Here is a 22,704-nt window from a genome sequence, read left to right as displayed (position 1 = left end):
CCTTTTGTGTTCATGGGGAAAATTGGATCTGGGTTTGGGACAAAATGTTAATTGTTGGGTTAAATCCCTTTAAGGAGACAAAAATCAACATTCATGTTTGCAGATATAAAAAGGTGGTGTTATAATCTAAACCATTTTATTTCATGAAAATACTAACAACTCTCACTCATTATACAGTAAGAAAATTAAACTTGCTCAGAAAAAAAATAAAAAGTATCACACTGTAAAGACTAAACTATTTCTCAAAAAGACCATACAATCAAAGACAAACCACAAAAACAATGAGCAGTCAATCTACCATGAATGATCAGACTTTAGAAAAATAAATTCATTTGTGCAATTGAGAGACCATAGGCTCAGACAAATAGAGATAGCTTTCAGTGTGTCCCAACAGCAACACCACTAATATTAACACCCCATTCATGAAAGATTAGTCTGTTTCTCATTAATCCACACCTTAAAAGCTTACAATGATAAACTACAACTTCCTGAGGCCTTGCAATATTGGAGAACACAAGTCTACAAATGCTAATACTGAAAAGAAATTTAAAACAAAAATTTGTAAATTTGTTTTGGCTTAGACATGATCTATGTAGGCTTATAATTTGTTAGTCTAACAACTCGGCTACTGTGTATTAAGATCTGTCAAAACATAAAGTTAGCTTCAAATCACTGTTCCTTTCAAGCCCTGCATCTTTATTATCTTTAAGTATTGTGATTTGTTAAATTGCTTAAGATAAAAGGAGATCATTAAAGTCTTACTTTGTATACCTATGTACATAAACTTGAATTTCAGACTCTGTTAATATTTATAATTTACATTCTGTGATTTAGTTGGATTTAGTCATTTAAATTCGATTTCTTTACAGGAATATTGAAAATAACAGGATCTTAGACTTATAACAGCTTTAGATTAATGTTACCATGTCTTTGGTGAAGGTACAAGTGATACTATTATAGATTTATCTGAAATCTGGTTTACATTCATATAATAGGCATTAAGAGGAGCCACATACAGAATCTTATGGGCAAATAAATGTAAGAGCTATATTATATTACTGTAATGTATACATAACTATGTGAAGGCCAAACTAAAAATAAATTCATGTCATTTGTGATTTGAATGATGTGAAGAGATTTCATTGTCAAAGCCCACACATTTGTGTTCTACTATAATCTCCTCAAACATACCCATAATCAGGGGCAAAAATACATCAAAGATTATGAGGAAGAAAAAGAGATGGAAAGAAACTTGAGACAAATTTTTAGCCTTTGGCCTAAAGGATTAATATAATCAGTGCAAAGTTTTTGGTTCCCCTCAAGCATAATTTAAGGGCAAGATAGAATAGGCTTTAGTATGTACAGAGCAAAACTAAATCATCCAAAAACGTTTAAGTACATTTTAGTGTGAAGGACAATGAAATTATATTAACATACAAAAGACTTCATAAATTCTGTGGGTCTCCTGACATGATCAATTAACAAATTACATGTGCAAGATGTCTTCACCTGTAATGTTTGCTCTAGTGTTTCATTTGAGTGAAAAGTCCAATGTTCCTTTGCCTTATCACAACGTACTCACCAGAAATAATAATAATGAAAAAAAAAACAACATTGTTCTGTATCAAAGAAACAGGTTGTTGGGACTGTTTAAGTAAGGCCTCCATGTTTTGCATATGACGCCCAGGTGACTGAACAGTTTCCTCCTCATGATGGCAGCATAGTGTGCCAGTGTCTAAGAGCTACAGCGTAGCCAGCACTCTAAAAAAGGAAATTATAAAAACACACAAAGACTGTCCCACTCCAAACACCAAGGCCTCCAAGGAGAACATGCTTTTCCCAGCTGCCTTATAGAGGCCTGCTATGGCTGCACCTGTAAAAAAAAAAAAAAAAAAATGTAAGTTTAAATATTCATTGACATACTGCAGATGTACAAGAGTCTAGACAGATAATACGGTTAACAACACAAGATACATACTAGTGAGAACCCCTCCAAACAGCGGGCCTATGATGCCCATTAGTAGAATGCTGATGGGGAAAAATCGTGCCAGCTTATGTCTGCGAAGTGTTGCGAGGGCCAGGAGGGCAGCTGGCAGGTGGAACAACAGCGAGGAGACAACAGCCCACAGGAAAACCCCATACCACATCTCTGCCAAAAAAAAGAGATTGCACAATTGCATGTATTAAGACATTAAATGACTGATGTTTAGCCAACAGTCAAGCAAATCTTCCCACATGTATGTAAAGAATCCCCCATGTAACCATAGAAAAAAATATCCAAAGAGATATAAATGAGGCATTTCTATAAATATTAGTCTGTTAAACAAATGTTAAGACAACATGCCATTTTTCTCATGACAGATAACACAAACTGATTTAAAAAATTATGAAAACTGAATTTGGTCGTGAAAATTCAGATTGTTTGTAATAGGGATTTCAGGTCAAGTGTTGCAAGGACAACCCTGTATTCCTCATCCAAACCCTCATCAAATATTAACTCACATTGGATGGTTGGTTGGATGCATGGATAGATATAAGGATGGATAGATAGATATATAGATGGATTGGATAGATATATGGATGGTTGGATGGATAGATAGATACATGGATGGATAGGCATATAGATAGATGGATTGGATAGATATATGAATGGTTGGATGGATAGATATATGGATGGATAGATAGCTATATGGATGGATGTATATGCTGTATATAGATAGATGGATTGGATAGATATATGGATGGATGTATATGCTGTATATAGATAGATGGACAGATAGAAGATGGATGGACGGACAGTCCGATGGATAGATAGTACCCCATTTTTATCAATTACTACAACAGTATAATACTTTATACCATAATATTCATTATTTTAATGCATATTTTAATTACGATTTTCAACTTTTTTTATGTTGTTGCTATCTGACAAATAAAATGTGGACTTCTTATTAGAGATTTGTTTATTTTGGTTTATGACTACAGGTGTCAGACCATTTAAGAAATGCCTTATGGTTGTTTGGTGTACTTCAGACACAGTTAGATGAAAACATCTGCGAACAAGGCTTAATGGTGCATTCAGATATTTTAAGTCATCTTGAATTAACACTGACCTCTAAGGGCCTGGATGTGGCATCATTGAAACCAATAGTACAGTACTGCAAAAAAAGTATTTGCCCCATCCTGATTTCTTCTGTTTTTGTGTATATCTTATACTAAATGGTTTAAAAAATTAAAACAAAAGGCAATCAGAGTAAACACAATATAGTTTTTAAATGATAATGTAAATTATTGAAGCAGGTGTTATACAACACCTATATCACCCATGTGAAAAACGAATTGACCCCTTAAACTTATTAGCTGGTTGTGCCACCTTTAGCAGCAACAACTGCAACCAAACGGTTACAATAAATAGAGATCAGTCTTTCACAATGCTGTGGTGATATTTTGGCCCACTCTTATTTGCAGAACTGCTTTAGTTCAGCCACATTGGAGGGTTTGAGAATGAACTGCCCATTTAATGTCTTGCCACAACATGTCAATCGGGTTCAAGTCATGACTTTGAATAGGCCACTCCAAAACTTTAATTTAGCTTCTTTTGAGACATTCAGAGATGGACTTACTCCTATGCTTTGGATCATTGTCTTGCTGCATATTCCAGTTGCACTTGAGCTTCAACTCATGGACAGATGATCAGACATTCTGCTTTAGGATTTTCTGGCAGAGCAGATTTCATGATTCCCTCAATTTCTGCCAAATTGCCCTGAAGCTCCAAAGCATCCCCACACTATCACAATACCACCACCATGCTTGACTGTAGGTATTATGTTTAAGTCGTTTGTTTTGAAAAAATTAGGACGAGCCTTAATGTTCTATATTTTTAATGTTAATGCTGGGTGTGTCTAGTCTAGCTGAACCCCATTTTGAATGCAGAATTGGTGATTTAATAACTAAGGGGGCAAATAATTTTTGTTGGTATGGAATAACTTTTTTTCCTTGATTAAATAACATTCTAATTTAAAAACTGCATTTTGTATTTACTCACATTGCCTTTGTTTTATGATATATTTTTTAAACAATTTATTATGATATACCCAAAAACAGAAGAAATCTGGATGAGGGCAAATACTTCTTCACAGCACTGCATTTAGTTACCAATGCAATTGTGGAATTTCATTTTACACATTCAGACATTATAATTTATTCCATAAGTTGAAGTGTCCAATAACAGGGTGGTTACTGACATTAAGCGAGAAGTATTCGGCTGGTCATGTGATCCAAACATGGCGGTCCCCATAAGAAGACCCTCTCCATGTAGAATAAAACGACTTGCATGACTGGAGTCTTCATCTTATGCGAGTGCTCATTATTTTACACATATACTTTACATTTACAAATGATTTATTTAGGAGTAAAATTTTTGTAATGATTAAAATATTCCTTGGAGTACCTTTTACAGATCAGCCAAATCTGTGCAGATCTTAGCTCTATATCTACCTGAATACACTATTATTACAGCTTCACACATGTAATATTAACTAGACAAAATAATGCACTAACCTTAGCATTAGCTTTCTAACCTATCACCAGACTAAAAGCGTGTCAAACCTTTCATTATTACAATGCATACACAACAAGTGTATAGTGCTTATAACACCATAAACATTGGGCCAGTTGAAAGCATCTGTGACATCTGATGTGGTGTGAAGTCTCACCGGAGAAATCGCAAAGAGATGTGTCGTTCCTCCCGCAGTTGGTGACATTTTTCCTCGGCACCAGATTCAAACTAAGGATCTGTTTCACGAAACCGATCTCCACGTTATAGTCGTCCTGCATGTCTCATAAGATCAATACCGCGATCATGCGAGAGGAAAGTGTCCAATCCGAGAAACCGCATTAGAAAAGAGATGCGGGTTCAAGCTGAGTGTTTGTTTTTAGCACTGATGCTCATCCATATGCCTAACTGCGAAAAAAACGATAAATGCGCCAATTTATCTTAATTAAACTAAAGGCAAATCTGATCTACTGATCGTGTATAGCATAGTTTAAATAAAGAGGAAAAATGATCGTGTTAAAGAACGGAATTGCATCGGGTTTGAGATTCTCTTTCGGTCACCTGCGATTTGCGACAGGCTTATGGTCAGGGCCCTGTGTTGGTGTAGAGTTTGTCCCTTCGCGGTATACGTAAATCTGATTTACAAATCATATTGACAGAAATAAGCCAGAGATTTTCAACTTCCTTGTATTTTTACCATAGGGGGGTGGGGGGCGTAACTGTCAACCAACACGACAGTAAATGACCGTTTGCGGAAAACGTACAAATGAATGGGGAGAGCCGCAAATTACCTGTCGCAAAATTGTCCGCGTCTTCTCTAATAAAACAGCAATTTTATCATAGTAAACTCTACACACTGTTCATTCCAAAAGGACTGTTTAGAGTAAACGATGTTGAAGATTTGCGGACAGGTGGTCAATTCATTAAGTGATGAGCTGTTTCCTCAAAAAAAGCTGTTTATTCAGCCCACTGAAGCATTTCCTACGTAGACATTCATTAAAATGTTTGATTAAAAATGTGTTGCTAACAGGTAGGCTAGACTTATAGAAGGGATCTGTTTAAACGTTGTGAATGGAGTTTAGTCTTTATTTGTTTAAGATTCTTTTTGGAGAAATATTATGAACAATTAAAAAAAATAAAGTCAAGGAGAAAAAATAAACAAACAAACATATTGGTGCAGTTTCAATATAATTAGGCATGATCTTTTTTTCATTAATTCCTATCAGTGTTTTATAATTTTAAAATGCTTAGTTGTACATATTTTTTGTTTATATGTGTGATATTTGTTTTTCGCGATTACCATTCACATTTAGGAATAAAGAATTTGCCATAAATTAGCTGTAAATTTATAATATAATTTTTTTTAATGTTTAACATTACTATCATAAAAACATTTTTTATGCACTTCATAACCCAAGTGTATAAAACAAATCACATCCGAGCATTATTGTGTAGATACAGTCAAAATACTCTTACTCTTAAATAAGTAATTGGCTTTCCTAAATCCTGCAAACGTCGAATTTAGAGTGTAAATTATGTGAACAATCTTAAATAATTTAATTTGGTTGGCAACACAAAAGCGTCTTGTGATTATGAAAGATTCGTCGAGACTTTTATAGATCAGATAATGCTAGTAGGCCGCCATGCTGGAAATCTAATAAAGCGTTTGAACGTTTGCTCAAAGCTAGCTGTATAGCTACTGGTTATTGTTCTCTGTGTCCTTATCTGATTTAACAGTTTGCCACACTCAGAGACACAAATATGAATTATTCGGACTACGACTCGGATGATTATGCCTCAAATGAGGATGAAGATTACGTCCCCTCTGGTAAGAGTTTTTAACAACAACGTTAGCATGGTTGGATATGAGCAAGAGCACAGATGTAGCTAAGCTAGTGTTCTGTGTCGGTGCCTGAAACGTGTACTGCACCATTATTACCATAATCATTTCTTCTTCATGTTTTGTGACATGTAAACACAATTACACACAAAGCACTCACCCAGAATTGTCTATAATGCATGAATCTATGTTAACAGTATTATCTAGAATGAATATATTCGGATCCATTTGTTCTATTCACAAATAACCTATGTATGTAAACCAATGTTTTATGCGTTTAGTTTAAAATATCCTGCATGTTTTTTTTTAAAGATGCTTTTTTGTCTGTGTGAGTGATGACATGGATGTAAACTGCTCTAGTGGTGAAATTACTCACCAAGACCCCTGCTGGTATTTCATGGTTCTTTTCAGCTCTCATGGTTTAGAAGAATACATTGTTTTGCAGCATTAATGAGCAACAAATTATGAGCCTTGTTGGTTCAATTGACTTGACTGATTGTGTGAACCAATGAATATGATCTATTCTTATGGGTTGCATTTGTTCCTTTGTTGATTAGATGATAATCTGAGTGAGGATGACATGAATGAGTGTGTAAAAGAAGATGCTCTGGAAGGGGATGACCATGATGGGCAGCAATCAGAACATGCGAAGAAGAAAAAGAAGAAAACTAAAGGAGACATTCCTATGAGGTAAGAGATTGTTCAATTTAAAGTATACAACAGCTAGTTTTAGTAAATTGTAATTGGATTGGACAAGAAGTGTGCTGATATTTCATGTAACAGCACTAGAACGCTTAACTATTTCTCGCAACAGTTGATTCTGTTTTGTTGTAATTTGTAACTATTTCCATTGGCAGAGCAGATTTAAGCAAAACAATTGACCATATTTTGGCTAATATGTACGTTACTCAATATTTACTTGTTGTATATAAAACTATTGTATAAAATCATTATCAGCTCACAACCGTGCTGTTATACTATACTGAATATCAGCACTATGATTACCTGTACTGTACTGGTATTCATTAAAACAGCACTCTTTGTTGTGTGCTATTGCTTAGATAATGCATTTGGTCAGTTGCAAAATGAACCCTCTTTTAATTTTATTTTTTATTTTATTTTTTTAAATAAGAAAAAGGAAAAAAGGATGCCTCATACTGAACGAAGATGGTGAGGGAAGTGCAGCAGACCAACAGAAAGATGAAGAGACAAAAGAAGATTATTATGCTGGCAATTCAAGAAAAGATAATGAAGATCATAATAAGAAGAAAGCAGATGATCTGTGGGCCAGTTTTCTCAGTGATGTCGGCCCACGACCCAAAGCAGCAGCTGCAAGCACAGGCTCTCTGCTGGTAAAAATCTTTTTATTTTGTGAAAAAAATCTGTCTTGTGATTATAATCTGGAATCAGTTTTGTGAATATTCTGACTTTTCTGCTGTACAGTATAGGGCTGTTGTGATAGGACATTTTTACCACCGTGATGTTTAAGTGCCAACCACCACCGGTGAACGAGGTTTAAGGGCGGGGGAGGGTGTGTGTGGAAATTGTGTTTATTGTGGATAAAACTTTAAAAAGTTTAATTGAACATGGAATAGAAGTTAAACAATTTGGAAAGTATCACAAAATACCCAAAATTGCACCAATAGCCTATCAATATAGGTTGGTTTCATGTTAATGTCAACGGCTAAAAATTTTAATATAGCTAAACTCGAATATTCAACAAAACTAAATATCAGCAAACAGCTGCACAATAATGAAATGGTTTAGTCCAACCTTTGCAGAAAGCTCCTACATTTTCTGATGTTTTTAATTTGATTTATACAGTAAATAAAATAAGCAACATTGTACGGTTTTAGAGAGGACCCCACTGGGGTAATGATGTTTCTAGCCGCACTGATTACACGTTATTTTAAGATTCGACAACACAGTAACTAAGGTTCTAATACTTCACTATACTCATGCTATTATTTCATTCATTTATTTCAGATTTTCGCAAGGTCTTATATGTTAACACATTTACTTGCAAATCCACGCCGGTGGGACTCCACCTCCACGTTTGTCATGGTGATTCTAGCAGCCATAGTGTAGAAACAGTTGCTCAATATCAATTTGTATGTTACAGAGTAGTCAGTTTTTTCAATTGTTTGCAAATCTTTGCACACTCATTTTGGGGGAGATTTTCAAGTTTAGTGGTAAACATGTCATTTAAATGTCACATGTTACTTATCCATGATTTTAAAAGGGGGAAAATTCAGTTATGTATTTTGACCATTGTAAATGTAGTAATGTGATGAACTATGGTATATTAGACTATGACTATTCATATTAGAATATGTCTCAATGAATATCTGATATGTAGGTAATGTTGACAATTTTTAATTGTCTTCTGTTACACGAATTTATTATTTTCTGCACTGTGTACAGTAGATGACACTGTGGCTTAACGGTGAACATTCAAACTTAACAAACATATATGAAAAATGACAAAGGAACTATTGCAGCTGACTCCACAGCACAGGGACACCTGCCCTTAGTCATACTCTTTACATCACTCTTCTTACTCTCTTCTAAAATTCATTCTCATCTCCTCTTTTCCTTCACCTTTACCTGGCACTTTCCTAAAAGTAAGATGGTAGGCTGCTATTTTGCTTGCTTGCTTTGGAATTCCAAAAGAAATGAGCTCACTTGACTACCATTTCCCTCAGCATTACAACTGAAATCATATGAAACACTTACACTATGGACAATATCAGAGCCTGAAATGAATTTCTGAAGGTTTTTTTTTTCCACCTTAGATGCCTCGTATTGTTCAGGATTTTTTCCACTTTGTAGTCATGACAAAACGATATTCAATATTGTATAATAATACTTGTTACACTATTTCACTAACCGTTTCTATATGTTATCTCATATGGACTTGTTTTTCTTAATTATACCTTTTATTTTTATCAACTTTTATGCATTATGATGCTACTTTTCAGTCACTTGTTTCCCAGCAAAGCACAATGTAATCGATGCTGTAATGTGCTGATTTACATTTATTGTTCTTTGCAGATACTTTATTATACATTTAATTTATTTTTCCTGTGTTATTAATATTCTATTCTTATTTTAAATGCATTCATTTAATATAATACCAATATAACTTCTTTATAACATAACTATAGCTATTAACAATGATGATTGTTTTCAATTGACCTTTTTCACAGACTGACGTGTTTCCACCTTATTTATCAGTGTAAATCTCTTGATTTTTTTTATATGATACTTTTTGGGGGGGTTCTCCCCAATTTGGTATAGCGCTCTAGGTCCTCGTGGTGGCGGAGGACAAATCTCAGCTGCCTTCACATCTGAGACAGTCAGTCCACACATCTGATCACGTGGCTTGTTGAGCGCGTTACTGTGGAGATGTAGCGTGTGCGGATGCTCACACTACTCTTCGCGGCATCCATGTACAACTCACCACATGCCCCACCGAGAGCGAGAACCACATTATAGTGAACATGAGGTTAACCCAATGTGACTCTACACTCCCTAGCAACTGGGCCAATTGGTTGCTTAGGAAGCCTGACTGGAGTCACTCAGCACACCCTGGATTCGAAATTGCTATATTATAAATTTTTTCAATATTGAGTGTAAATTTATAACATTATGGTTATTGTTATATTACCATGGAATTAGTTAAAAAACAAATTACCACAGCTGCGAGGGGGGGGGTTCTATTACAGCTGCTGAGAGAGTGACAGTAAATTTGGCATCTTCTCCCGTCTTAATCCACCGCTCTCTTCTGGAAAGTCATTCAAACGTAATAGTGGATTTCTTTCTTTTGATCTTCCAGCAAATTGGTAGATTAAAATAATATGTGCTGCGATTCCCCCATTCACTAGTTTACCCTGCAAACATTTACATCCTGGTCCTGTTCTTAATGGCAAATTTGGTGCGAACAAGTAATCAGTAAAGGAATATGAATGACTTAAAGGTGCTATAGCAAGCAGTCACCTCTGTTGGTCGAAATAAACAGCAATTCGAGACAACACCTGTAGGCTTCAATAATGGCTTTCTTGCCATGTATTTTCACTTAGCGGACTGTTTTGAACGCGCAGTAAAAACGGGGACATTTCTGGGGACAGCTCCAGTCAGGGACAGACTCTCTGTGCTTTGTTTGTGGTTCAGTGTCTAGGTATTTTCAAGCCACACAATCGTAGCTCTTTTGTCTCTTTAGTACACTATCAGATTACTTTTATGTTTCATTTTTACTGTAATTCATTTTTGTCAATCAGAATAAAGCACATTTTCTGTGTATCTTTTATAGATCACATCAACAGCCAGCACAGGTAAACCCTCAACAGTCTCTCAGCAGCAGGAGGACAAACCCAAAGAATCCTCCAAAGTCACAATTACCAAGGTGTTTGATTTTGCTGGGGAGGAAGTGCGGTAAGTTAATCTCTCTCTCTCTCTCTCTCTCTCTCTCTCTCTCTCTCGCTCTCTCTCTCTCTCTCTCTCTCTCTCGCTTGACTGATTGTTTTATGTGGCCACCAGATGGCGGCATATATCCATATTACATATAACGATGTACAACTGAACATGCTCCAAACATCAGGCAGTGGCAATGATTACTTTTAGTAAACAATCGTCCAAAAGTCATTTCAGGAAAATAAAGTGAACTTTATAATGTTTATATGTGTGATCTAAATGAAGTCAAAAGCTGCCTTTCATAAAAATAACCATTTGAGTGAATGTTATCTAATAGTATAATTTGATCTAATCTATTCACATCTTGTTATGTCTGAGTATATTCTTGCTACTTTTCAATAATTTATTTGCAGTATGTTGTATCTGTGAGATAGTCACAAACCCAAAACTAAGCTGGCCAAGTAAAATAATCATATCCTGCAAAGCACAAAACAATTACAAGCTTTGAAGTGATTTAATGAACACAAACTGTGATCTATATAAAGAGTTGTTTTATATAAAGAAAATGGCGCTGCACGCCTGAACATTTTTCAGGATTTTAAAATGCATGATTTGTTAGATCTCTTGCTGTGCTCACTGTTCTGCAGGGTGACTAAAGAGGTGGACGCAGACTCCCGGGAGGCCAAGAGTTTTTTACAGACAGAAGAGAATACACAGGAGGACAAAGAACAACAGTCCATACCCTCTGAACCCAAGCTCTCCTTACCAAACTCTTCTGGATCCAGGTACTATTCCAGTTAGGCCCCTTTATTCCTGCATTTCTCTGTTACAATAATTCACAGTACACATGAAATTACTGTTTATTACCATTGCGCCAGTTCATTATTTAAAGGAGGTTTTAATGGTTCCATTTTGTGTGTCACTGTTACAGAAGAGAATAACTCATTAATGGATGATTATGGTTAATTCTTTGTTATTGATATTATATTACAGGTATTAGATGTCATCTCCTCTATTGTCATTTGTGCTGGTAAATTAACAAAGACATCAGTGTGTGTTTGGCGTGCAGGGCTAGAGGGGATTTTAGACATGTCATTGATCTCTGACAGCTAGTAAGATCGTGAACATTTGATCCTCTAATTCTGTCTGGCACACCACTATTCGCACAGATGTGAGTGTGTGTGAGATTGTTTCCACATATGTATATATATTCTACGGCAAGCCCAAAATTAACAAATACATATTTAGACTCATTCACAGTGTAAAGCCACTCCACGAATTGTGTCCTAATTCAGTTTTACAATTGTTTGCATGTTATTCCAGTTTTTATTTGAGCAATCTATGACAGGTAATAAGAGAGTCATTCCTAATCGGTGAGTGTAACACCTCTGACAGAAGAGGGCGAGATTTCGGTAGACAGGACATTCCAAACAAAAATGTAGTAGTTTTGAGCCGACTAGCAGGATACCACTGTAAGGGAGAGGTTATCAATGTTTTGATCTGTCTTCTGTAGGTTGTCTTCTTCTTATGTATGTTTTTAATGGAGTTAAATTGGACACACTCTTGTCTGCCCTCAGCGATTGTGAATTTTTGCAGAACAGTATTGGCTGTTGGCTTGCACACCAGGAAAGCAGTTTGAACCACACCCCTATCATCACTTTATCATCCAAATGAGTGTCACTAACTTTTTTTTGTCTACACTAAAAATACTTTACTCTTAGATATAATTGAGAGAATTTAAATCAGTGCTCCTCTTTTTCCAATGGGTGTTCTACTTTAGCACAGCAGGTTTCCCTCTGAAACTAGGCACAAAATCCACTGAAACACAAAGGGTACCTGTCTCTGAAATTTTCTTGCTTTTCCTCGTTTCCTCTAAGCCTCTATTGTGGAATTGTTATGTTAAAGGGCTTGAGTCAGCAGTGTGGGTCATATGAAGCCTTCTTTCTCTCTCTCTCACACACAGGCACAGTGGTTCTCTGTTTCTCTACTTAACAATGTTATACTGCACTTCAGTGCAAAACTGCTGATGATAGTGAAACATACTCTTCTTTCTCCTACATTTTTGTCATTTTTTCATACACAGATCTTTTCTGTCTTCAACAAAGATAATTACAATAAGACTAGTGCTGCAGCTACTAACACTCTCAAATACTTAAATAATTCGCTGTTTGGATTTAAATAAGCAGATACTTAACAAATGGTTGGATAATTATTACAGTATTTCAGCTGGCAACAATCCTTTAACCCCAACTGATTCAGTATGTTACTTCTGATTTCTTAAACAACCATGTCGGAAGATATATACTGTGGTATGGAAAAGATGTTACTGTGTTTCAGAAGGGGCAAATTAATGGCCTGCACAACTAAGGAGATTGCCGAAATCACTTGAATTGGGTTAAGAACTGTCCAACGCATTATTAAAACATGGAAGGATAGTGGTCAACCATCATCTTCGCAAAATAAATGTTGTCGGAAAAAAATCTTGAATGATCGTGATCGATCACTAAAAGGCTTTGAAGTCACATTGTGAAAGAGCATTTCCCCATGCACAGTGCGACTTGAACTTGGGACTAAACAGCTGTATGGCCAAAAGAAAGCCACTTGTTAGTGAGACTAATCGAAAAAATCACTTCAGTTTGCTAGGGAGCATAAAGATTGGACTGTGGAGCAATGGAAAAAGGTCATGTGGTGTGATGAGCCCAGATTTGCCCTATTCCAACGCGATACGTGCATCAGGGTAAGCAGGGAAGCGCATGAAGCGATTCACCTGTCATGCAAATTACAAGCCTCTGGAGGCACTGTAATGATCTGGGGTTGCTTCAATTGGTCAGGTCTAGGGTCAGTAACATTATGTGGCAATAAAATGAAGTTAGCTGACTTCCTGAATGTACTGAATGAATAGGTTATCCCATCAATGGATTTTTGATGGCACAGGCATATTCCTGGTCAACAATGCCAAGATTCATTGGGCTCAAATTGTGAAAGAGTGGTTCAAGGAGTGTGAGGGATCATTTTAAAACATGAATTGGCCAACAAAGTGTCCTGACGTTAACACTATTGAAAGACATTGGGATGTGCTGGAGAAGACTTTACGGAGGGGTTAGACTCTCCCATCATCAATGCAAGATCTCTGCCAAAAATGAATGCAACTCTGGATGGAAATAAATGTTGAGACATGTTGCATAATGTTTCTGAAACAATTCCACAATGAATGCATACCATAATCAAAGCTAAAGGTGGTCCATTGAAATATTAGGGTATGCAACTTTTTTATTTTGGCCAGGCAGTTTATGTTTACTATTTGTTGTCTGATATGGAAAAAAATATTTTTAGCATTTTATTGAAAAGCATGTTATTCCTCATCTTGCTCAGTGTTGTCCATTTAAATAAACTGTAAATTGAAAGCTAGTAAAAAATACAGGATATGATATATTAAAGCAATATCACACGTGCAAGAATGCTGTAGGTCCAGCTATAAGCACGGTTATGATTAGGATGTAGGCACGAGGCCACAGGTATCAGGTATCAGCCTTGCTGATAGTACAGTACGATTGCGAGTGTGATATTGCTTTTATACAAAAGTTCAAGGAACAAGTAAATTAAATAAGTAGAGAAAAACAAAGGATTGTCCCCCACTCAGAAAACAAAACAAAAAAACTCTTGTGTCTGTGGAACTACTTCCTTATGCGACAGATTCAGGATCTGCAGTTGCTACTTCAAAAGATGCGGCCAAGTCTCCGTTACTAATTTGAAAACCACACTTTAGAATGAGTAACCACCGCTTGGGCTGTTTCTAACATGTTATTGGAGAAGAAAAGTGTGTGTGTGTGAGAGAGACTGAGAGTTTAATTACCTTGCAGCTGTTAGTTTAACTCTATTCCTCAGCTGTTGTGTGATAGTAATCCGCTCCAATTGTGGAGTGATGCTTCCGAATGTGCTATCAGAATTATCCTACGAGTATTTCACTCACGTTCAAGTGTTTTGCTGTTCTCTTATTGAACTCTTATTTTGACACTGACAAAATTTGATTGCGACTCTCGTGATTATACACACCCGGTCCCTTATCAGTCTAATTAAGCCTCCGAGAGGGATAAAGGCAGATTGCGGATGGTGGTGCGACGAGAGAGAGATCGTTTACGGACATGTCCATCATGTGTGTGTGTTTGTCTTTCATTGAACTGCTTCACACTGGTGCCGAAACCCGGGAAGGAGGAGGGATACACCGTAGTAGAGTTCTCGCCACTACCATCCACCCCAACGGAGCAGCCACGGCCGTCTGCAGGGGGACGGAGGAGCCCGGCCGCCGACCACGAGGGGATAAGGGGCTCCTAACCGACCGCCTGGAGCAGTCAGGGCCGCTGCTAGGGGCGGAGGAGTCTCCTACCGGCCACTGAAACGCGGTGGGGAGGGGCTCACTGCCGACCGCCTGGAGTGGGAGAACCGCTGCCAGGGGCAGGGGAGACCCCTTCTGTTCCCTGAGAACGCGGCAGGGCGCTCCGCTGGAGGACTGCCTCAGATCCGCCCAGAGAGGCGCGGCTGTCGTCTGTTAGAGGGTGGAGGAGTGGCCGAGGAACAAGCTACGGCATATCAGAGAACTGGTGAGTAAGTGTTTTTTCATCTCTCTCTCTCTTTCTCTCTCTCATCGCACCACCGTCCGCAATTGGCCTTTATCCCTCTCGGAGGCGTAATTTGCCTGATAAGGGACCGGGTGTGTATAATCACGACCCGGCTCTGCCCTGTCATAGTTTGATATCACCCATTACATAGTTGAATAGCCACAGGCACAAATGTAAATTTACATTGATTTGTAAGGCACCTTACACCCTGTAGATGCCTCCGAAGGGGCAAAAGCTCGAGCTGAGAGTGCAAAGGATGTGTTTCATCTTCCATTATGCTATAAGCTAGGGCTGCACGATTATAGCAAAAATCATAATTGTCGATTATTGCTCTTGATATTGTAATTGCGATTTAATGTCGATTTGTTTTTTTTTTTGTTTGTTTTTTTTATGTGACTTCGCAAAGTAAGCAACTGTGTGGTTCTTCAGAGTAGCAGATTTCAAAGGTTGATATTCTTTTAAAGGTGGTTTCTTTTAAGCATCTTTTAGTATTTTATTGTATTGTATTTTATATTGTAATAATGTTTAAGGTAAGGCAAATAAAAATTATTGTAAATTGATATCTATGGTATAGAATAAATTGAATTATTGCTGAATTACTGCTTAAATATTTAGTCCACTTACAGTAAATAATATGGCATATTCAATATTCAAACTTATTAACAGCTGATTTAAATCGACAAAGTTACTGTGTTCAGTTAGCACTTAGGTGGCGAGACAGGGGACCATTCATCCTGTTAGATCTTAAATGTTGATCTTGTTCATGTAAGATCATCGTTAGATCATTTTTAGCCTCAGTGGTTGCACTTTGGAAATAAAAATTTGCGATCAGTTTGATTGATTCGTGAAAATGTTAAATCTACCAATACCAGCTGCGTGGTAAATGGGTCTTATTAGAGCAGATGCAATAACAATGACAGTGATTCAAATATTCTTTATGTTGGCTACACCTCCAAAACACATTAGACCAGTTAAGCTGAATTATTTTATTGCAATTTTGTACAAATCAAATTCACATTGGCCTACATAATAACATGACAAAACAAAACTGTTATTAAATTGTACGCAGAAATCAAGCAATGTGACAAACTGTCCCATTACAATGACTGCTGTCACTCACTGCAGGTTTACACTGATTGAGATCTGCATTTCAACGTGAGCTCAAAACTGTCTAATCAGCAGAATAAATCAATTATTTACACCACGCCTGTGCCTTAATCAGAACAGGAGCGTTTTAGTTTTGTCGTGTTGCTCATTTGCAGTTTATTTAACATCTACGTTCAAAGTGAGAGGTGCGATATGCAATGAATCAAAAATAATTACAAAGTGCTTTTCGCTCCTGTTCTACAGCTTCTTTTCCAGTGTCAGGAGATGTTTCTTCAGTATAAATTTTTGTGTGCTGCGCGAACAGAGCAAGAACATAATGCAAGCATCTGGGCATTCAGATGGTTTAAAACTTGCGCATTAGGATCAGTTGTCATTACAGATAGGATGAAGGACCTTCAACTGATTTAATACATTCGCCGGATGCAATTTCAAATCAGTGTAAAAATTCCATGTCTGATACCAGGTCAAATGTCTCGATACGAGCAAAAAATGTATTTAGCTAATTTGGTAAGGACATGGTGTTATTGTAATATTTCATGACAACATGGTGCTTTATCGACTGCATATTCACAGCTGCCATGCTCTTAATGCCTTGCCATGCGTTCCTGAGGTTACCCTTGGTAAACGTTCCCTCAATCTTATTCTTATAATTCAATTTAGCATCTTTGATGGCTTTTTTGACTTCCTGACACACTATAATGTACACTGTGTACTTGCACTATGCACTCAGCCATCTAGTGTATGAATTTTAAGAATGTGGTATCATCTCAAATGGAACGTTATAGTTTTTTTTTACTAAATGGAACCATTTGTCATTTTTCAGTTGACAAAAGTGATGTTTAAAATGCATGCTATGTGTTGCCATTTAACTTTAGGATGTCATCTTATTTCTCAAGTAATGCACATATTCACTCAGCATAGGTGATGGTAAATAACTAAAGTTACTTTTTGAAAGTGCCATGTTAAAAGAAGTTGCGCTAATTGCCTCATTAGCCATTAATTACAATTGTTTTGTTAGTCTAGCATCACGGTCAGATAACCCCACCCATTCTGCTACCTACGGCAAGCCGCGACCACTGAGTGCATGAATGTCCAACGTTCCAGTCTTTTTTTCAGTTGAAGAAGTACATAATCCAGGTATTCATAGTTCTGTTATTTTTATTGCAGTTTCTGTGTGAACATACCACTCTCACTACTTGCAATACAAAATGGTATGAATCATGCAGCAGTATGTAATTTAGTTTGCATAGTTATTTTAAGTGTAATTTAGAAAGCAGTTTGAGTGTTTGTTTGCATGAATTTGTGAAATTATAACTTGGGACACACCAGCATTGATGTGAGCACCATTTGTGTGAACATCACTGACAGATATAACCTCCCTGCTAGTGGTTCAGGAGTGGAGTAGCGTTGTGTAATTCTATGCCGTCTAAGTGCTATTGATTGGAGAACCAGCCCAATTTACTGTTGCTTGTTCTGAGCTCCACCAATAGGTTGATTGATTGATTGCCTACTGTCTCTGTGGTCTTATCACAGAACTTGATTGATATTGAGGCTTAGCTTGATCTAAGCACTCAGAAACACATGCATTCATACAAATGTGTAGATCTGAAATGGTCTGTGGTGGCCTTATCAATGTTTTCTCTCTCTCTGTTTTTCAATTACTTTAAAATAACTGGATGTTTTTAGTGGATTAAATCAGTTTCCCTCAAGTTCACAAATGTGTTCTTGCAGTGTAATAGCAGGTGCAGTTCTTCACATACAAAGAACCTATTCCACTAATTTTGACAACCATAAAGTATCCAAATACTTTTTCTTGGTTTTGAACAGTGTGTATATGTGTATGTGTGTGTGTGTGTGTGTATATATATATATATATATATATATATATATATATATATATATATTAGTTTTTATGCATTTAAAACCTTACAAATGGGGTTTTGCTATTGAAAAGTGTGCTATTGAGGCATGCCACTTGGTTGGATATTTTGTTATCTAAAGCTTTGACATTCATTTAATTTTAAGTGTGGCTGAATTGTTCAAAAATGTAATGTAAAAGCTCAGTTACACAATGCACAATCACATAGAGAAATTGGAGGGAAGTCTGCCCTGTGTCTTCCTGTTTCTGTTCTGTTTGGCTTCCTTTCAGCTTGCTGTATGTGAGCGAGTAACCAAATATACAGCAATTCTGGGAAAGCTGTGTGTGTATGTCCAGTTAAACTAATGATTTCCACATGTGCCAGTCACTGCTCTGCTTTTCTAATTATAGAGCCTGATCTCTAAGGCCCTAAAAATAGGGCCCGCTCCCTCCATAATTACAGAGCACTCACACACCTCTCTCTCTCTGTTTGAGGCTCTGGTCAGGCCAAGTGTGTGTGCATACTCCGTCAAGGACAAGAGAGATGTGTACACTCAGGTGTTTTTTTTTATTTATTTTTTGGCTCCACTTTGGGGCTTCCTCAAATGTAAAATGTATTTATTAATAAAATTATCGTCCCACTTTATATTAGGTGTCTTTAACTACTTTGTATCGTATTTATATTAATATAAATACAATGTAGTTGTGTAACAACATATTGTTCTGAAAACATTCTTACAAGATTCACATATGCTGCTATGTAGTTTGTGGTAGGGTTAGGTTTAGGGTAAGTCGTGTATCTACAGATGTACAAATGCAGGTACAGTAAATGGAAGTACGATGCAATGCACATAATAAATACATTGTATCAATTTGCTGAAGTACATAGTAGTTAAAGACACCTTAAAACGGGTTCAAAGTTATTGATGTTTTTTAGTAATGATTTACAGCAAGGTTCTGGTTGTTAAAATTAATTAATGCATTAGTTACCATGAACTAACAATTAACAATATTTGTTATAATATTTTAAAATATTCATTGTTTGTTCATGCTAGCTCATAATGCATTACAAATTGTTAACATATATTCAACTTTTGATGTAAAGAATATTGATTATATACAACTGATATAAGATTACTGTAAAGCTATTGTTTATTGTTAGTTTAGGTTACTAGGTTCCTATTTACATTTACATTTAGCAGATAATATAGGTTAATATAGTTAACTAATGATAACAAACACAACCTTATCCAGGTGGATGCTGCACACTGGTGGTGGTTGAGGAGATTCCCCCTATACTATTTAAAGTGCTTTGAGTGTCTAGAAACGCACTATATAAATGTAAGGAATTATTATTTGAAAGTGTTGCTGTTTTCTTAAAAGGTTTCTTTTTAAGCACCCATTTAAGCACCCATTAATTAGCACCCATTATTTGATATTTTAGTAAATTGGGGCTAGTGAGTTTAGCTCAACTATTCCATACGCTAGTGAGTTTGTCATGCAAAGACTTTGATCTTCCAAAATGACAAAAGTTATCATTCAGCCGTCACTTATCCGAAAACGTATTACAGGAACAGTGAGGAACCTGGAGTGTTTAAGTGCACAGATTTCTCATGACTTGCTCTTTCAGGGGTTCAAACTGGTAACCTACCGATTACCAGGCCAGAGGTTTAAATTACTACACCAAACCATCCAAATTGTATCACCCATATGGGTATCGAACCTGTTGTTGGGTGTTATTAGAACAATGCTCTAACCAACTGAAATAACTGGTCCTTTAAAACTGTGAAGTCTAGTAAATCGCTCATTGCGGGATTAAATGAAATAACAATATAGGGATTGATCACCCAAAATCTTGTTCTGGGTGTAAATGAGGAAGACTACTTCAAGATTTCATTTGCAGACCTGAAATAACCTGTTCCATCACTGCTGGACAACAGCAGTTCCATCACTGCTGGACAACGTGTCTGCCAGTCCTCATCCTACAATGTACTATACAATGTTAACTGAATTGTGGGTTCAACAGCACAGCTTATCCGTGTGCTCCATCTCCCGGCTAATGTTTCTGACAAAACCAGGCTACTCATTGCTCCCCTGGCATCTCGAAATGTGCCGTGGCCTGAAAGAGATCAGGCCACACTGTTTTCTCTATATGTCGGTGTGTGTGCTCCTGCCAAAAGAGATGCAAACCTCCCATGAGTCTCTGTTAGACAAGTGATTGTAGAAAGGCAACAGCTCGGCAACATGGGTGTTCACACACAGTTCAGTTATGAACAAGAGTGACAAACGCATTCTATAACTGAACTTACAGCCATATTTTAGAGTCAGGATGGTAAACCTGTGCTGGTTGAACACAACCACACTGAACAACTAGTTGTCAGTTTCGTCATACAGTGCGATGAACGGCATACACACTTCTGTGTTGTGTTTTTTCATGTGGGGTTCCAGTTAAAAGCTGTATGCCATCAAAAGGTTTTAGAACTGACTCGATTTGCTTCGATTGGACTTGTTTTTATTAAATAACTTTGTGCCAAATGTAAGACAATTTTCCATTGTAATGGAATTTGGCATCTTTGAAATTAAGTTTTGTTACTGTCACTATAGTTACTTGCATTATTCACAGCTTGCATTATTTTCATATAGTATTCAAGCTGTTCCTGTAAGCTTTTGAAAGAACAGGACAATGCGAGAGTCACACTTGTTGGTAAATATGGTTTTAAATCACAAACACTGTCACACACCGTGTGAATGTAACCCTTTAAGCTCTGAGGGTGTTTTTAAAGATTTCTTGTTTCAGTGGCATATCCAAAATTAAAGGCCAATAACTCAAATAACAAAACAAAAAAGCATGGAGGGTCAAGTGTTTGGTATCATTTTAAAGAAATTTTGTACAATTATATTACGATAAACTCTGAGACAACCCCAAAAAAAAATGTTTTCCCATTCTGATGGTTTATGTGATCATTATCCGAAGCTCCTGACCTGTATCTGGATGATTTTATGCACTGCACTGCTGCCACGTGATTGGCTGATTAGATAATTGCATGGATTTTTGTTGGTGCCAGACGGGCTGGTTTGAGTATTTCTGTAACTGCTGATCTCTTGGGATTTTCACACACAACAGTCTCTAGTATTTACTCCGAATGGTGCCAAAAACAAAAAGCATCCAGTGAGCATCAGTTCTGTGGATGGAAATGCCTTGTTGATGGAAAAGGTCAACAGAGAATGGCCGAACTGGTTCAAACTGATAAAGTCTACGTTACTATGGGTTGGTGCTGTTTTGGCGGCACGAGTGGTACCTACACAATATTAGGCAGGTGGTTTTAATGTTGTGGCTGATCGGTGTAAGCAACACCTGTTTACATGTAACATGTATGTCAAAGACGTACGTAGCTGTTACTCGCTATGTTTTTGGTCTGAGGACATTTAATAATTTTTTTTGGTCAGGAGTGTAGTTATTTCTATGATACGTTTATTTTTTAATTATTATTAGATGGTTGTATTCCTCTCTTTGAAAGCTTTCCAACGATATTTGACACATGGCTATTTGATCAGTCAGAATCTGTTTGTACAGATTACAATAATATGTGCACTGCAAATTTATTTATAAAACGTAACACTTCTGATTTGTTTTAAAATTTCAAAGCACTTGTTCAGTTTTGGTTAAAGTACAGCTTCTAAGCTTTAAAACAATACCTATTTTGGGTTGGTCAAGAGTGTAGTTATTTAATAATTATCAACATATGTTTTCTCTGCAAGCCCATCCAAACTTAAAGGTTTAACCAAACATGTACTGTATCAACACCCTAATGTCCTGCACTGTGACATCCAGTTTATAAACTGTAGATTTTAAACCCTTTAAATATTTCCCTAAAATTTTTGTACAGCAGAGATGACCTACAGTCACACTTGTGCTCTAAATGCAGAATCCTACATGAAATATTTAGTGTTTACTTCTGTAGCGAATCAGCTCTACATTCTTCCACCATTAGGTAGCGAATCAGCTCTATGAAATATTAATAATCAATCATAACTTGTTATAATCGATCATGAATATTTGGATCAGTTAATCGGGTTAACTTGATGTAGCTACATTAACATTACAACCAAATACTCGGTTCATCCCGTGAACACTCAATATTGGTTATTAATTAATTAATTAATAGAAAGGTACATTTCGGGGCATGGGAAATGTCTTTCTTACTAAGTATTAAGAGCAAGTAGTCAAAATCTATGATTAGTGACTTTAGATATGAGCTTGAGACACAGACAACTTTACATGTGACATGAACAAGACTTTATTAACTAGACTAAA

At 36.7% G+C, this 22,704-nt stretch overlaps 2 protein-coding genes across 2 annotated transcripts in view; one reads left to right on the top strand and one right to left on the bottom strand.

The window, feature by feature from the left end:
• Positions 1–103: 103 nt before the first annotated feature.
• On the bottom strand, positions 104–5,172 carry tmem170a (transmembrane protein 170A). The gene is made up of 3 exons (XM_052152693.1): positions 4,716–5,172; positions 1,979–2,149; positions 104–1,873 (listed from the first exon to the last, which is right to left on the bottom strand). The coding sequence occupies exons 1-3, from the start codon at positions 4,834–4,836 to the stop codon at positions 1,743–1,745; spliced, it is 423 nt and encodes a 140-aa protein (XP_052008653.1). The 5' UTR covers positions 4,837–5,172; the 3' UTR covers positions 104–1,742.
• A 1,011-nt stretch (positions 5,173–6,183) lies between these two features.
• cfdp1 (craniofacial development protein 1) overlaps positions 6,184–22,704 on the top strand; it is a 48,462-nt gene continuing 31,941 nt past the window's right edge. The window contains exons 1-5 of the mRNA XM_052151826.1: positions 6,184–6,383; positions 6,953–7,085; positions 7,528–7,747; positions 10,708–10,829; positions 11,456–11,593. Of these exons, the coding sequence (XP_052007786.1) occupies positions 6,317–6,383; positions 6,953–7,085; positions 7,528–7,747; positions 10,708–10,829; positions 11,456–11,593 (680 nt within the window). The 5' untranslated portion in view covers positions 6,184–6,316. The remainder of the gene's footprint in view (positions 6,384–6,952; positions 7,086–7,527; positions 7,748–10,707; positions 10,830–11,455; positions 11,594–22,704) is intronic.

The sequence above is a fragment of the Xyrauchen texanus genome, chromosome 21 (genome assembly GCF_025860055.1).
Source record: "Xyrauchen texanus isolate HMW12.3.18 chromosome 21, RBS_HiC_50CHRs, whole genome shotgun sequence".
In the NCBI taxonomy this organism is placed as follows: Eukaryota; Metazoa; Chordata; class Actinopteri; order Cypriniformes; family Catostomidae; genus Xyrauchen; species Xyrauchen texanus.
Note: the sequence above shows the minus strand (reverse complement) of the source record. Positions and strands in the feature narration are given on the sequence as shown.